Below are 17,532 nucleotides of genomic sequence, written 5' to 3'. Positions count from 1 at the left end.
CAGACAAGTCAGGAGTTACAAAATAATTCGTACTTTGAGGTCTTGAATATCTGATGAAAAGGTAAAGCCAGGAAACTTTCGACCCTGTTGATTGCCTGGTCTAACTCTTTATACCCCTGCAGAGGGTATTATAATTTTGTCCAAAAGTGTACAACGCAGACAACGGAGACATCTCCGACCCTCCATAATTTCCTTTGCACACAGTATATAAGTCGGAACGGCCAGTATCAGGCCGGGATGCTATAACTTTAGTGTTTTAAGAGTTAGAGAGTTCGGATTTTACAAAAGTGTTATTTTTGGCAAAATATATCGGATCGGCTATATCCTATAACTGCCTGATAGGTCGAAAATGGTATTTTTGAAGAAATGTAGAAGCTTGGAATTTTTTTTTTAGATTCATAAAGATCGGCCAACTATATCCGATGTTTGCTATATTTATCCTGTTTTCGCTAAAGGGTATATCAACTTTGGCTCCTTTCTCGTTATACCCGGCACTCGTAGAGTACAGGGGATAGCGCTTCTATAATGCCCTCGTAGTTCAAGTTGGTTATAAAATTATGCCACGCCCCATCCCGTCCCCAAAAATCGCAAAAATCGTGTAAATTCGAATTTCTATAGTTAATATACATATGTATATCCGAAAAACAAATTTGATCTAAATCGGCTGATTTTTAGAAAAGAAATAACCATATGTATATCTACAATTTTCTTTACAAACTAATTTAATTAGTTTTAAAAGTTAATTTTTTTGGAAAGTGTTTTAATGCCAAACTGGCTAATGTACACCTACAAGTCAAATTTCAGCTAAATCAGATAATTTTTAGAGGAGTAATAGCTATAGACTTTGTAGAGTTATATACTAGTTATAGAAACCATACCGTTTAAACTTTGTAGAGTTATATACTAGTTATAGAAACCATACCGTTTAAACTTTAATGGTTAATTAAATTGTGGGTGGAGGAGATGAGTAGCGGGTATATAATTTATATGGTGGGAGCATGTTATTAAAAGTGTCCTACTAAAGTGTTATAGAAATACCGATTTTTCTATACTGTCGATAAGATTAACCGATCTATAAGATCTGTAACATTTCCTTTTAGAAAGATACTGATTCATCATTGGAGCTCTTCGCGTTGTGATTGTGAATCGTAAAGAGATAAAGCAAACAAAGCTTTCATCGTGTCGGCATCATCGATGAACTGCCTATTAAACTCTGCTTGGGTCTTCTCTTGTTCCCTGATCGTTAAACAGGCTGTTCTATAGTGGGACTTAACAACTAGGATTAGTGCGCGGTAAATGGGCTTCATGGGGCGGCTAAAACAGACTTTGTGCTTCTCAAATATCTCGTCGCAGATGGCAATGGCGTCGGGTATCCTAGCTTGGCAATTCAATTTCTGCTCAACTTCATTCTCAACAAATAATTGGTCAGCGTCATCGAGGCAGTCGGCAATCCTCATCTGTACGTACGGTTCGTCTACTGGTTGATCTTCTAAGTTGGTGGTAGTTTCTAAGATTAAAATTTTTTAAATTAAAATATCAGGTCTTAAGACCTTATCTCAGAAACCTACGCCTCTCAGTTTGAAGCTCTTCCTCTGAACTGAAGGGACTCGTGCTTGAAGTAGGATCTATGTAAGGACTCCCTTCGACTTCTAGGATCAGGGCTCCCAAGGCGGCCAATAGGCAAAGGAACATCCTCCAGTTTCTGATCATGGCGGTTTAATTATCCTTGAATGGTGGCTGGCTGGTGGTGCGATCCGTCAGTGGTGGCTACTGGGAAGCGAATGAGAACAGCACCTCCAACCACAAAAAAGGAAGGCTTTAAGGGCCATTTTTATTCGCAATCTTATTTCCGTTTGTGGAGTTTAATCGTAGCTGTTTTCTTAAAAAGGCTAGCTTTCTGATAAGTGGTGTTTGTTTTTAAAAATGTGCCTAAATATTCAGATAAACTACCAGGAATGGCCATGTGTCGGGTCTATTTTTTATCGGAAATCCCATATAGAGAGCTCCCCACCAGAAAGAGTTCTAAATCTTTTTCCAAGTTTCCCAAGAACCTTTAACCTCTCTCAGTGTAAAATCAGTTGCCTTGGCAAGCTGTTGCATAAATCAACTTCAGCCGAGTGCCAGTGTTTGTTTTTTACCTGTGTGCCGGTGTGCCGGTGTTTGTGTTTTAGATAACTCGGCGTTAAGCGTCCGCTCGAAACTATGTCAAGCCTGTACATACAGTACATATATGTATATGTATGTATGTATATAGAAGCTATAATGCCGGCATTAACCCACAGCTGGTGCTGGTGCTGCTTCTGAAGAGGGAGCGTCATCGGATGCTTGTGCTGGGTGCCAACGTGTATGCTCTATAAAATATTTGTTTAAACTAGCACTCCCGGAGCACCCAGAGTCTCTGGCACCCGACACCCCGCCACTGCTGGTGTTGATAAGCACTCTCTGCCCGCCGGCCACTTCAGGCCCTGCCTCGGGGTAATCACAACTTAAATGAGTAGTTTAATTTCGTTCAAGTGCAGCCAGAAAGATGCGTAAATAGTTGGAGGGGCCATCGTTGGCTCGCTTGGAGGAAATAGGTCTAGACTCAAGAACGCAGAGGCCATAAAGAATTTTACCCAAAGAACAATATTGCAAAAATGCGTAGATTTTATGACCCCGAGTGCCCCCGTTTAGGCTACAGAGTCAGAGGCCTGCTTTATGGCCTGCTCCCGACTGCTGTTTATTGTATTCCCCTAAATTGTTGTTTATGTCTGCATTCAGACAGCTTCTGCAGTTGCAGTTGCTGTTGCAGTGGTAGCTGCAACATCAGCTAGACTCGTCAACAACCTGACAATTTGTTCTTGTCTCCCGTCTGATTGCAAGTGTTGTCTGTTCTGTGTTCTCTGTAGTGCCACTGTAGTGTAGCAGTGGCAGCAATAAAAGTGCTAAAAAGTTTCATGCCCCCGGACTGCATCCGAGTGTCCTGCTGCCCACAGACAACTCTCTTGTTTTTAATCTTTTAAAACTGAGCTGCATTGTTGCATTTGAAGTTTTCAAGCCGCCTCGGCTGGTTGAGAAACGGAAGAATGCCGCAGTCCGCCCCTAAGAGCAGCCATTGAGTCCCAGCCGGCAGTGTCCTTGCATTTTCCCTGGGCCTAATGAGGGCATTATAACTTTGTGACAAACTTTGTGTCTGCAGCGGCTACTATCGAGGCTAATGAGATGAGGTTTTCGAAACTAAAAGATGGAGTTTTAAACAAAACATTAAAGACAGAGGCACAATATTTATTTCTCTGATAGAGCACCTCGTGGTCGTTTGAGTTCTTCCACCAGTGAGTTCCCTTCGCTTCCTATCTCTTGTTTCATTCATAATTTCTGCTTCTGCTTGGGGGTGGCTTCGAGTGTTCCAGGATGTGCCTGATATATATCCCTCGGGGGTGTTTGCTCCAAGGAGGAGGCGGAGATCCCTGACGAGGCAACTTTGTCGCGTTGTCAAGCCTTTGTGGCTGTTTTCTATTTATGGTGTGTGGTGTTATGTTATGTTACCTGGATGGCTGGCTCTCTGGCTGTCTGGCTGCCACCCCCGCATGCATACACAAAATGACATCAGTGGCAGCCGGCAGGAGCTCAGACTGCAGCCCCGAGTAGGAAATTAAATACTCAAGTCGGATGTTTGGGGGAAATTTCCGTTTTCCAGCAGAAAGTCTGTTAGAACTCAAGGTATTCAAATCAAATATCCGCCATTCCTCTCCAGGGGACTGTCTGCTTCAGCAGTTCGGCAATGTGTGGTTATTTAAATTGCATATTTTGTTAAATTCCTGGAGGTTTGTGGTTGGCCAGAGAGATAATTTCATACATACATCTTCCTTAGCTCCTAGGCCATTCAATTAGTCCGGCTCTAACGACATTTATCGCTCGGCTCCCCTGGTAATCCCATCATGGTCAGCAGCAGCCTCGGTTGCAGCTGCACTTTTGCCCTAATTTCCTAGTGGCACCCACTGCGCCAAACTGCAAAGCCAGAAAGGCTGTTGCAGCCTCATTTCGTTTCATTTTTTGTAATTTTTTTTGGACACCCTTTCTGTTGTTGCTGTTGCGTGTAACACTTTCGCAAATGTCACACGAATGTGGAGCACGTCATGTGCTTATGCATGCAAATGCATCCAACACGTTCAGAAAGCACCAGCAACAGAACCAGAACGAGAACGACACCGAGATATGATGTCGGGCCAGAAAGGCAATCTTTCTCCAATTCCCGATCGAGATTGTTGCCCACATGCCGAGCCATGCTGGAAGTTTTTCTGTAAAAAGAAGGGCGTATCTGCAGTGTGACATTACACTTTCGATAATTTGTCTTGTTGATTTCTCGAGTGTGATACGTTGCCCCAACTGTGGCACACATTTGCTGGCTAGAGATGGCAAAACATGTGGCCACATGGTGTGGATTTATGAGAGATAATGTGGAATTTTTAAATGGCTATTAGCTCAATTAAAATAAATACTTTAAAAAGGTTTAAAAAAAAAGAGAAATTATTGTCTTTTAAATAGACTTGATGGACAACGCATATATTACACCCATCCTAAAGAATCCATTGTGATCTATAGATAGAGATGGAAAGGCATGAGGCCATGTGCAATACTTAAAGTACATTATGTTTTGATTTAAGAGGGAAAATTTAGATTTTTTAATGCTTATTAGCTCTGTCTTAAAATAAATACTAAGAAAGGCATAAAAAAGATATATGTTTCTTTTTTATAGAGACATTAACTGCTATTACCCACATCTCTTAACATCTACGGTAAGTTAGAGATGGCAAAAAAAACACCACATGGTATTGGATTATGAGGAAATATATAGAACAACATAAATACATATCTAAGAAGTTATAAAATATGGAGTATTAGGGTATTTTTTATAAAGACACGATAGACAATGAAATAGAATGAATGAAATGACTCCCATCCCTACAATCCATGGGAGATCCTGTGATCCATTTCTAATGGCATGTTAAGACATGGAAGAGGGAAAATGTATGATTTAATAAAGCTAATTAGGCTTGTCTCTAAATAAACATTAAGGAAGTTATAAACTATTTAAGTATTCTACTTTTACAGACACATAAACGGCAATTACCATCATCTCTAAAAATCCTTGGTGATCTATAGACAGTGATGGGAAACATGAGGCTACATGGTATTATTTTTGAGAGGAAAAATATAGAAATTCATGACTATGTTATTTTAAAAGTTATAAAATAAGGAGTGCTGTTTTTTAAACAAAGAAAAAATTACACGACTTCTTAGTAATTTATAGAAAAAATTTAGGATTATAAAAGGTCTTTAGTTAAAGACTGAGGTATACATAAAAAAAAATTTCTTTTTTTTTCTTTTAGAGAACCAAAAATTTTTTAATATTAAGAAGTTATAAAATATGGGCCGCTTTTTTTATAGACATATTGGGCAAGAAGATCTTTCACACGTCCCTAAAAAAAACTTTATAGTCTAGGAACAGTAGGAACATTTTTTGACATGAAAGAGAAATTTTTTAATTTTAAAATTCCTATCAGCTGTATTTCTAAATAAATACTGAAGAAAGTGTGAAAAAAACGTAGATCCGTTATTAATATCTATATAATCTATAGTTAGAGATGCGAATAAATATGGTATGTGATCTAAAGAGGCAAATATAGAAAATTATAAATATTTAAGAAGTTATTAAATGTGAAATGCAGATTTTTTATGAGGCATGATGTGCTGATATGCTATTACACACATCCCTAAACATCCTTCGTGTTAGTTAGAGATGGTAAAACATATAGCCCATCTCTAGGGACATGTTTTAACCTGCAAGATAAATATTATTTTAAAATGCCTAAATGCCAAGGTGGAAAAGATAGAAAAAAAAATCGCTTACAAATGTTTATTATGGAAATTAAAATTAATACCTTTAGGCAAAGGTGTAAAACATGACGTGTATCTTTTTTATAGTAAAAACACACCTCCCTATAACTCCATATTAAGAAATGTTGTAAACATTACCAGTTTCCTCTTCAAATAAGTAGTGTTTTATGGTCTTCTGCCACCTCTAGAAACATTAAGGCTGGGGGACTGCCACTGCAAGCCCGAAGAACCGAGACTGCGATAAGCAGACCCACCTCCCCACAAGCCATTAACTGCACTCTGTCGATATTCGTTTTCAGCCTTTTTGGGTTTTGGGGTCACCTAGCCGAGCGTTTAAATTTTGGGTTGTCCGATAAGCGGCGGCAGGGCAGCGATAGCAACAGTCGGGACTCAATGGCTTATCGCTCGAGGGACTGGCCCTGTGCCCACATGGGTGTTGAAATACCGAGCCTGACCTGGAGGGACCGAAGAAAGCAGCTGGTGCCAGATTTGGAGGGGAAACAAAAAGTAAACCTGACAAATGGGCTCACAAATTTTATAAATATTTAAGGCCTCTATTTAAATATAACTAGAAGGGCCTCTAATTTATTAAAATAACTCCCAACAATTATAAGCAGAAAGGTCAGAACAATTAGCCGAAGCAACAGGAACAGGATATTCCCATTGCCTTGCTAATTTAGCTACTATTTGTTTAATTTATTTTTTCCATTCGGGGTGTGCGTGTGGCATTATTGAGTTGATGCCACCAGTATACAGGATACAGTCGTTAATGGCCCATTGTGTTGCTGTCGTCATGGCCAGGACATCGAAGCTTGACTGGGCTTTAGGTTCCACTTAACTGGTCACCATCGGCCTTTGCCTTTTCCAACAAAAGCGTGTAAACACTGCCACCTCGCCGCGTCGTCCTGGCGCCGTATCGCCATTTTCCATAGTGCTGTAATTTCGTCCTTGCGGGTGTTGTTTCCCCCACCTCCCTCCCTAGCTGCCAGTAGTATCGCTGGCAGTGTCGCTGCCATCTAATCGCGAGCAAATATTGTTTTAATATTGCAGTGCGCCACATTGAAGTTTTCTTTAGTTAGTCCATCCCGCTCCCAGGGAGCTCTGGTGCAGACTCAACCTGCAATTAAGTTTCCGCGTGGCTATGAAAAGGCAACTTGGGTGCTCTTGTTGACGAAAATTACTGGTGTTTGGACGGCCAACAATTGTTACCATTACATGCCCGAAGGACGCTAACAATTGACGGTTTGATGAACCAAAAAAAGGACACCAGGCACCTTTTTGTTAAAAAAAATAGAAAAAAGGAGAGTTTGCTTAAAGGATTTTTAATTGACTTTGCTTCCTCTTTGACTAAAAATTAATTTTAGAAGATAGTACATTTTATATTTATATAGTATATTTATATAGGTGGAGTATATATACTATACTATCCAGTATAGGTGGATAGTATATTTTATAGGTGGAATTCTAGCCCCAATAGTGCTATTATTAGACCCATTTTGTTCTTATTACCCCCCAGGTACAGCTCATCTGCAATCTGTTTAAATTTCTGGTTTTATTGCCTCATAAAGTAATATTTAAATATTTCTTCTACCAACTGATATCCCCGGGGAGTGTCCTGGAATCGTCATATATGGCATGTTGGATCGGCGCTCGCCTCCAGCGTGTCGAGCTCCCATTTGTCTTTGGCGGCTAGATTTCGTCATCGTTCCGAACATTCAACGCCCCCTTTTTTTTGCGAACTTGTTTCCTACTTTTTGCCGTCCTGGCACGCAATGGGCAACTCCTCCCCAGATCCTTAGATCCTTATTTTCCTTGCCATTTCTTGTAGCGCTTCCTGCTGCTGTTTTCACACGGTAATTAGATTTCTGGGTTACTTTTTGTTTCTTTAAAAAGTCCTAGTTGGTCCTGGCCCTTTGACAGCGCTTGTTTGTTCAGCGAGCTAATTAGGTGTCCTTTGGACGGCCGCCTGTTAATTCCACAATCCTTCCAGCCCATTCAGGCCACCCGTCTCCCTTCTAATAAAAATCATAACTCTTAACTTCTTGCCACATACAAATATTTCATTAGAATAAACACGAATGAGCCGCAGGATGTCTGTCGGGCTGTCTGCGGCGGCATCCGTTCAGAGGGGGGCGTGCCAGTGGCAGAGGTAGGTGGGAAACCCATTAAAGTAATGAGCTCATCTCGTGATGTTGTAGCGCGCCCACCGCCCTGCCTTTTCGCTGTTTGCTTGGGGTTTTGGTCTCGCCCCACCGCCCGCGGAGGAGGTTGACAAACCCAACCAAAGACTCCTTCCCCTGCGAGACAAGTGATATGCGTCCTGATCACGCGGCACTTCCGGCCCTCCTCTGGATAGACAGCCTCTTTGTTCTACCCTATCTAGGGGTGTTTTGACTTTTACTAAAAGTAGGACTTTAAAACTTAAAGGAGTGAACAAAATTGCGTAAAGTTGTGCGTTACTAACAAGTCACGCCTCCAACCAGCAAACCAACTCCTCTATATTCTCCCTCTTTTTTCTTTTTATTCTCCCAGAGACTCCTCCCCAACCACTAGGGCCCCCCACTGGGAATCAGTCGGTAGTAGTGGCGCCAACAAATAAATCTGAAATGTGAAATGGAATGAAATCCCAGGGGAAGTACCCCACTTTTAGCTTTGCCCCACTGAAGCTACAAGTCCTACTTTATGAGAATTTTAACAGGATTGGGGTGGCTAGAAAAGGCACTTTATTGGAGTGTCCCACCCAATGGATATACCCCATTTCCAGGGTATAAACTCAACAATAAAACCTTGTTATTTTCCATGCGAATTTTGCATTTTTTCCCTTGGCGATTTTATCTTTCCCTCTGTTTTTAGTCGTTGAGTATTTTTTATTATTGCCGGCCAACTACGTGACTATTTTATAATTGCGCACAGGCCAGGCCACACCAGGCGTAGTGCACCTTCTGGCAGGGCCCTCCTCCCTTCTGCAGGGCTATATATAACTTTAATCTCCATATGGCTGCGGCTGCTCACGCCATCTGATTGATTTTTGTCACATGAACTTGTCAGACTGTCCCTGAAGTCGGTCAATATATGCACAACTATTGGAGTACAGCTACACTCGACAAAATTATCATAGAAAGGATACTTGTTTGGATTTCCCAGCCAGTAGGAATTTTTTCCAGTGTCTGGCAGGCGGGAGTATTACATTACTCTGGCTTATTATGATTATTGCTTTCAGTTCATTTGTTTAATGTCAGCAGACTGCCAGGTCCCAGTCCAGACCCTCTCGTTAATAGAATCCGGGGAGCAGGTCCATGCACGGTCCCTGCCAAATGTTTCTCGGAGTTGGTAATAGATACACATAAATTGATTAGTTCTGGCTGTCTTGTTTCCATTTATTTCTCAAAATAAATTAGCTTTATTTATTCGCCCATTTATTGTTCCCAAAAGTTACTCCAAAGGAGTTCGAATAAAATATAATTTAATTATTTTCGACATCCCAGTATCTCTATAAAGTTACTCATAACTCCCCTTAATTAGTATAAAGAATTAAATTAAAGTCCCGATTAATTGGGATACATTCCACTTGTCTGATTAACAACTTTATCAATGTTTCACAATTCAATCGAAAAGTCACAATTTCATGAACAATTTTTTATGAAAATACCTTTTTCATTTATTTTTCATGGCAGTTCCTCCCTTGCTGCATTATTTATGAGTCTTCCGATATGAGGGGATAACTGCATAAAAATTGATATTTATGTTTATTTCTGGCATTTCAAACTTTACAGAACACGGTGCGAATAAACATTGTGATACATTTGTGTGTCAATTTATTTATTGCACTCACTGTCGAGCAAAGTACTATGGGTGATTTGACCACTTTTTCTGGGCAAAATTAAAATTAATAGAAACGAAGCAAGATATTTAAATTTGTGTGGTTTTTATAGTGTTTTATGAAGTCATAAAATATTTTTGTTTTTGTAAAATTAAACTTTTTAAAAATTATATGCATATTTACTTTAATTATGTTTTTTTTTTTTAGCCAAAATTAACAAAAAAGAACTAATTTCTATCATGTACATCGATATTCTTATCGAAATCTTACAAAGTAAGACTTGTAAGTAAACTTGTAAGTAAATCTTGTTTACTTGTAAGTAAATCTTACAAGTAAGTAAACTATGCCTTTTTTTATTTTGATATATAAATTAGGTCAAAAAGCACCAGTTAAGTCTTCAAAGTAGGTTAGTTTACTTTGATTGGTTTTCCATTAGTCTCACAACTAACAGAATCGAGGTATTAATATTAAAGGCTTCGAGGTTGCCTCCTTAAAATAATAATTTCTTAAAAGTGCATAACCGTGCACTTTCTAATTCACTCATTTTAAGAATAATAAAAAATCTACAACATTAAGTGCTATTCTTTGCTGGACTCGGCTGGACGTAGTTTAAATTTCTCTTAAAAATGAGATTAAATTTAAAAAATGAGTTCGTTCGACTACTGGCATTTTCACTCTATTAAAAAGGCAATAGGAGTTTTTATGAACATTTAAGATAATACAAGCCTCACTGATAAGTATTAATTACAAAACATAAAAATGTTGTTCATTAATATATCCTTTTTTTGGTTTTAAAATTGTCCTCAAAATCGAATATTTCAAGGGCCTGTAAGCATCAATAGCAACAACAGTTTTCAGTTGTTTCAGTTGTAAATTTCCTGGTATGCGATATTAAAAAACTGATCTATTCTAAATTCTTTCAATTCTTTGACTTTCAATAAATTGATTTTGACCAGAAAAAGTGGTCGAATTTCCTAAAGTGCAAAGTTCACCGCCATTTAATATTCAAGGCCCGGAGAAGGAAGCCAACCAGTCAGCCAAACGGGTTAAATGCAATGTTTTATGCAACAAATTCAATTTCGATGTCACGTCAACGTCAGCAGGGGAGTGTTCTATTTAATCTTTATGGAAGACTCAGCTCCCTTCTTTTCCATCCCAAGGATCTGGGCATCCTGGGATAAATAAATGAAGGATTTATTGTGCTTTTCATTACTAAGCTGGGCGAAAATTCATTGGCACATATTTCCGCACCAACAGATGTCCCTGCCGATGGGAAAGCTTTTGGAAAACTAATCGATAGCACGTGACGCTTAAAGGTGAACGACTGTGACACTCTGGGTTGAACGCACAGATAAGACAGAGGGGGGCGCCCGGCAACAGAACGACAACGAGGACGTCACACGAATTGACTTTTTAAGTAGGCAACAATGTGGCTACAGCTGACGAAGGACGAAGGACCAAAGACGACGGCAGTCGGGCTGCGGCAAACCCAGTATAATAATAATGGAGCGCAATAAAAAACTGTGGGTGAAACGGAACCATTACCATTTTCCAAAAGCCCCACAGCCCAACCTCCCAACCTCCCAGCCGCCCAGCCGCCCACAATCCTCCCTTTTTCAAAGACGCTCTACATTTTCATATCAATTTCAAGAGAGTGTGTGTGTGTGAGTGGGTGGTTTGTATTCCTATGTGTTTGTGGGCCTGTCATCGGGAAATGACGGCATTACGGCATTTACAGCTAATGCCTTTATGTCCTCAAGGATTTGGCCTGACATGCGGTTGGTTGGCCTGCCCCCGGGGGAACCAAATTCTTTTGCATAATATTTGATTTTGTTGGGCCCGGGAAGTCAACTATATGGCGGCAGATTGTTAATTTGCCAAAAAGTAGTTTATTTGAATTCCTTTAAATGATTTTGGGATTCAGGAAAGAAAGGGAAATGAAACAAAAGGACCATTTTAAAGAGGAAGGAACTTTAAAAGTAAAAAATTTATAGAAACGTAATTTTGTTTCAAGATTTTATGTTATTTTTAAATCTATTTATGTCGGAGATGTTTTCTTTTTAAAAAGAACGTAAATTATAGGCTTCATTCTAAAAATAATGTATATTAGTTTTGAATAATTAGCCCCAGGATATGAATTTTTAAAACATTTGAAAATTAAACTTTAAATTTCACAATAACTAGGTCAAATTTAAAAAAAATCAAATATAAAGAATTCTATTTTCTATTTTACATTCAAAGTTCAAGATTCTATTTTAATTTTGCTATTTAAAGCACATTTCCCCTAAAAAAATAAAGTATATCCTAAACTCTATAGTTTAAAGTTTAGTTGTGAACTATATGGAATGTGTGCTTTGTATTAACAAGCCCCAGGATAAGCATTTTAAACCATAATAAGCATAATTTAAATTTTGACGGCATTCCAGACCATGATTTTATATTATTTTAGAGACTTTCTATGTCAGCACGTATTTTGTCCAAAAAGCACATAAATCATAGGCGTCATTCTTTGAATACTTTATAGTTTAGTTGTGAAATTTACCATATAGAATGTGTGTTTCGTATTAATTATCCTCAGGATATACATTTTAAGCCACTTTAAAGAGTGAGAATCCTTAAATATCTCAATAATTAAGCAAACATTAAATCTATAATATTTCATATCCAGTATTTTTTCTTTTAAGATTTTATATAATATGTATTATAAACTTTCTATGTCTAGCACGTTTTCTGTCCAAAAACAACATAAATCATAGCCGTCATTCTCTGAATACTTTGCAGTTTAGTTGTGAAATTCGTAGAAGTGGAATTTGTGCTTTTATTTATTAGCCCCAGGATATGCATTTTAATTTGGAGTACGATTTATCAGAGCTTCGCATATTGCAGAACAATAATCCTCGCCTTCGAAACTATTTCCATTTCCATCTTAACGCACACATGTCCACACACTGTACATAATAACAGTCAGGGTTTCAGGTTCGTGTTGCCATCTTTCGGGCGTATGCAAAGCCGCAATATCCAATTAAGTATTCATTTAGTTTTGTCAACTTCAACAATGGAAATTCATGGCTCGAGTGCAGATAGAAACCCATCGCACCATCACAAACAGCAACAACCCACCCACCACAACACATGACCTGCTTTCGCCCCCAAAAAGCAAACTAGAAAATTACATTTTCATGTCATACAACGGCACACCACGAATCCCTCAGATACCCTCGCACACACACATCAGATACCGTATCGCTTGTCAGCCCAGAATTGGTAACTGGCGGCACTTCACTGCTGTTTTGCCTTTTCCACCGGCCATGATATATTCCGATATTTTTTCGATTTCCACTTCAGGTGTTCCCCCAACGCTACCGGGGATGCTAGGGCCATAAATCGCTCTATCCTACAGAAGAGTCTTTGCCTGTCCAACAGGACTAAGTGTGAAAAATGGGAATAGTGCTAAGGATTTTCCTTAAAAATATGCAGATTCTGGGGAGAAATTGGCGGACAATGACTCACCGCTTGAGGTGCCAGCGGGCTTATCATCCCATCTTATCAACAGCCCCAACTGTTGCTCTTTGTCGGGCGGATAATACAAACTAATCCAGTCACTGACTCTTAAAGTACGTCTCATAAAGCCGTAATTGTATAGAAATTCCCAGCATTATTGCAGCTTCAATGCTGACTTTATTTTATTTTATTTATTTTCTGTTGCTCTGTGAAGGTTGCTTGACCCCGGGGGAAACTTTTGCGATGTTGTGGTTGTTGTTTGCCGGACGACGGGTTCATGAACTCGTCGCCGAAAAGCAAACTTTGACTTTTTATGGCCAAACGAAGGCAAATTCGTACAAAGTTTTATGGTTGTTGCTGGAGCTGCCTTTGGGGGGGACTTTAAAGCGCTACACGTTGTGTTTATCAAGTCGATGGCGCGCCAACACAACTCAGACAGATGTCCTGGCATAATTTTCAGGCTGGCAGGTTTATGTCGTTCCAGCAACACTTTCTAGTGTGCTTCTGTCTAAATGCACTTGGAGAAATAAATCCTAAAATAAAACCAGTTAAAAGTAGCAATATTCTTCAAATACTTAAAAGATATTAATATTTTCCAAGTGCCTCTGATGACGCTTCAGTACCCTCGAGACTCTAGACTCGGGTTAAACATGGCTTTAATAATTGACGACCTGCCAGTGGGCTACCATTTGGAGCGAGACAATGACAGGATATTCAGGATATTAGCTAATGCTGCAAATGCATCCTGGCAACTGGCAACTGGTATTCAAGCGACAATTTCATGCCAGCTGCGCACACACAACAAATGCGCAACAATAACAATTAAAATCGGAAACTGCAGCAGCCATCCATCCAATGGCCGGGGGAGTGCAGTTGCCGGGCGTTCTGTTTCAGTGGTTGTTCTCCGGTTCAACCTTGGCCTCGCCACACGCCCCTGACATCCTGCCTGCCCTGCCGGCTGTCGGGTCCTCGACTCCGCATTGGAGACCATAATTATCCAATTGAACAATAAACAGATGCCTGCCAGGCTTGAGTCAATAGACAATGGCAGCCGACCAGGTCGCACTGAGGAGACACTGAGCCTGCCCAGCTGGCAGCCTTTCAAACGATTGTCTCTGATGTTGTTGTGGTTGCTGTTGCTGTTGCAGTTGCAGTTGCAGGAGTTTTTGCAGCATTTGCTGTTTTGCGGTTATTGCGGCATCGTCGATGGGTTTTGTGCAACTGTTGCCCCAGGCAGGTTGCTAGTGATGAGTTGGAGAAGCACTTTCAGTGGCTAGTTTTTCTAATAATATCCAACCAACTAACTAGTAGTTCTTACTTCTCTCTGATATTTAATATTTAAATCACTTGGCATCTCACATCTCTAGGGGCTGATGAACCCCAGCTATGTATTCTAATTTATTATGGGGGCCGGCAGTGGGGAGCTGGACTCGGGATGCAGCCTCTCGGGCCAGTCACGTGGAATAATGTGCCAAAAACGTTTAGGATGGCAGGACAATTGGCAAACGGCAGCAGTCGACTGGGCACGGGTCAGTGACTGACTGACGGCAAGAGCCCTTTGTCTGGCCAAATGGTTATTTAATGAATATTTATTAACACTAACTAATTTCGGTTTCTGTTCTGGTTCTCAGGTGACTGACGACAATGTGCAGACGGTCGCTGGCTGAAGTCGCTGGCAGGAGACAGCAGTTGCAGCAGCTGTGAACGTGGCTGTGGCAGATACTTTTTATATTGACCAACACGACATGCGTTTTTGCAGCTCGGCCAACCACGCTGGCAGATGAATTGAATGGCAAATGCCCTCCAAACCTTAAGGCCGGGGCCCAACAAACTTGACTGATAGCTTAAACTACTTACTAGACCCAACACACCAACCAAGCAAACAATTTTTGTAATTATTGCTAAGAGACTTTTGCAAGGAATTCGTCATATGCCAAATATGTGTTGCACCAACTGAAGCTGAATATATAGACACCATTACTTACCGCCACAAGCATCATTGAAGCACATCACTCGCCAGCCAACCTCAAGGAGCACGCTCGCAGCTGAGACACGGAGTGAACTGAGAAAGCCATGGGCAACCAATGCTGCAGCAAGCGTCAGGATCAGGAATTGGCACTGGCCTATCCCACTGGGGGCTACAAGAAATCCGACTACACCTTCGGCCAGACGCACATCAACAGCTCTGGCGGCGGCGGCAACATGGGCGGCGTACTCGGCCAGAAGCACAACAACGGGGGCTCCCTGGACTCGCGCTACACCCCGGATCCCAATCACCGGGGTCCTCTGAAAATCGGCGGAAAGGGCGGCGTTGACATCATCAGACCGCGCACCACACCAAGTGAGTATTGGAGTAATTTTAGTCTCCCAACTAATTTCGATACAAGTTTTGCATTATCATGAATTAGTAATTACAGAGTACACTGAGAGTAATAGGTCATTAAGGCGGTTATTGTTGGGTTTATTATTAAACTTTAATTTCTTGGAAAAATATTCAGAAAATATAAAAAACGATGTATGTATACTCTTTAAGGACTTGCCTCCACTTTGGGTTATTAACTATTCAAATTAGAAAAGTACAACTTTGGGATATTGGGAGGGGTTCTACCTTGTTTGTCCCAAAACCTGAGGTTCTTTTCTGGAATTTTTTTCTTGGATGGTATGATAGGTACGAGTATGAAATTCCAGCCAGTTATACATTTTAAGTACAGTTTGTTAAATCTGCACAATTTTTTTGAGGGCAGTCACAGAGTCTGTAAAAAAAAATCGGATTCGAAAAGACAAATATGTTCTTAATCTGTAATTTTTTGCGCAGCCTTGGCACCAAAATGAAAAAAAAAGATTAAAAATGAAAAAATGATAAGCATTTGAAATAAAAAATTGATTTTTTTCTGTTTTTAATTTCTTATTATTTTTTTAAATACAATATTTTCCGACAATTCTGGTAGAACTAATGCACATACTTCTGGTTAACATTTGAGGAAATTTTCATGACGATTGCTCTATTTTTGCGAATTAAACTTTAAAATCTTTTATTAAAATATCCCGAAAATATAGCCACTTAGCTAATTATAACTAGAAAATTATAACTTTCGGACTTAAGCAAGCATAATATACACTAAGAATAATAGGACATTATGGAGGATTATGAATTATGGATTAAACTCATAGATTATGGGTTAAACTTTAATACTTTGAAAATAAATCATTCCGTAAATATAGATAACTATATAACTAAACTAATTCGAAAAGTATAACTTTCGGATATTAAACAGTGTATGTAATACATACATATGTATGTATAAGCACAATATACACTAAAATTGATAGGTCATTAGGAGGGTTGTTTAGTTACTTTAATTAAACTTTAATATCTCAAAAATAAAATATCCCGAGAATATAGCAAATAAACTAATTCCAATCAGGAAAGTATAACTTTCGGATATTAAACAGTGTATGCACAAGCATTATCATGCATTCGTAATTAGATGTTGGCCGTAATTCTCTTGGGCCGGCGGAGGGTGGGGGGATAATTTCAGCTTTTAATTAGCAATTTGACTTTTTGCCTGCCGCAAAGATTGGCTTTCACTCCAGGTTGGCTTGGCTGGCCTTCTGTTTGCATAACGTGGCAGCCAGGCAACGGCAGCCAGCCAACTAGCTGGCTAACGTGGCGTACCTGCTGCCATAATTAGAGTTCGCCTCCCAGGAGGTTCAGAGGTGGAGTCGAGCTATTTGCCAGGTGGCAGCGCAATTCTCATATTTGCAGTGGTAATACGATGACAGTCGTTAACCTTGACCAGTTCCGTGATGCGTGCCCCCAGAAGCCGGGCGTAAGTGTCGGGTTAGTGCCGCCCTGAATGGAATATTGCATACGATATTACGTGGCAGCGGGTCTCACCTTATGAGTTGGCCTTATGAGACCCCCAGGAGTTGCCAATCTATGGATGAAGCTATTTAGCCCAGTTGCTGTCACAGTTCTTTAGCATTGAAATGGACAGCTGAATTATTTTGATCCCGCCTGTCACTAGTTGGCATTTGAGGCCTCGCTGGCAGCCGATTAACTGCCGCTATTTCTATCCATGACATGACAGTGCCACATACCACATACCATACATACGGGCCTGCCAGTAAAGCCGCTTAGGTCGTGTAAACCCTCAAAAGGTTGAGTGCTTGGCCAGTGATTTGTGCCGCCTTGTCGCCACTAGAGCCTGATATCTCAATGGAGGGCTAATGGAGGGCAGTGAGCGGCCAAGGCGACTGGCAAGCCAAGTACAGAGTACAGAGCCAGTTTATTTATGCGTTGCCTCGCTGTGGGCTAAATCAATTAGCCAAAT

At 40.2% G+C, this 17,532-nt stretch overlaps 2 protein-coding genes across 3 annotated transcripts in view; one reads left to right on the top strand and one right to left on the bottom strand.

Moving 5' to 3' along the window:
* Src64B (Tyrosine-protein kinase Src64B) overlaps nucleotides 1–17,532 on the top strand; it is a 36,101-nt gene that overhangs the window by 15,618 nt on the left and 2,951 nt on the right. For both annotated transcript variants that reach the window (XM_017252061.3, XM_017252060.3), the window contains exon 4: nucleotides 14,830–15,539. In XM_017252061.3, the coding sequence (XP_017107550.1) occupies nucleotides 15,272–15,539 (268 nt within the window). In that variant the 5' untranslated portion in view covers nucleotides 14,830–15,271. The remainder of the gene's footprint in view (nucleotides 1–14,829; nucleotides 15,540–17,532) is intronic.
* Nucleotides 426–1,883, bottom strand: LOC108132620 (uncharacterized). Its single transcript, XM_017252072.3, has 2 exons — nucleotides 1,569–1,883; nucleotides 426–1,507 (listed from the first exon to the last, which is right to left on the bottom strand). Exons 1-2 carry the CDS (start codon nucleotides 1,708–1,710, stop codon nucleotides 1,116–1,118), a joined length of 534 nt encoding a protein of 177 aa, XP_017107561.2. The 5' UTR covers nucleotides 1,711–1,883; the 3' UTR covers nucleotides 426–1,115.

This window comes from Drosophila bipectinata, chromosome 3L (assembly GCF_030179905.1).
Source record: "Drosophila bipectinata strain 14024-0381.07 chromosome 3L, DbipHiC1v2, whole genome shotgun sequence".
Taxonomy (NCBI): domain Eukaryota; kingdom Metazoa; phylum Arthropoda; class Insecta; order Diptera; family Drosophilidae; genus Drosophila; species Drosophila bipectinata.
This window is presented reverse-complemented; position numbering and strand designations above follow the sequence as displayed.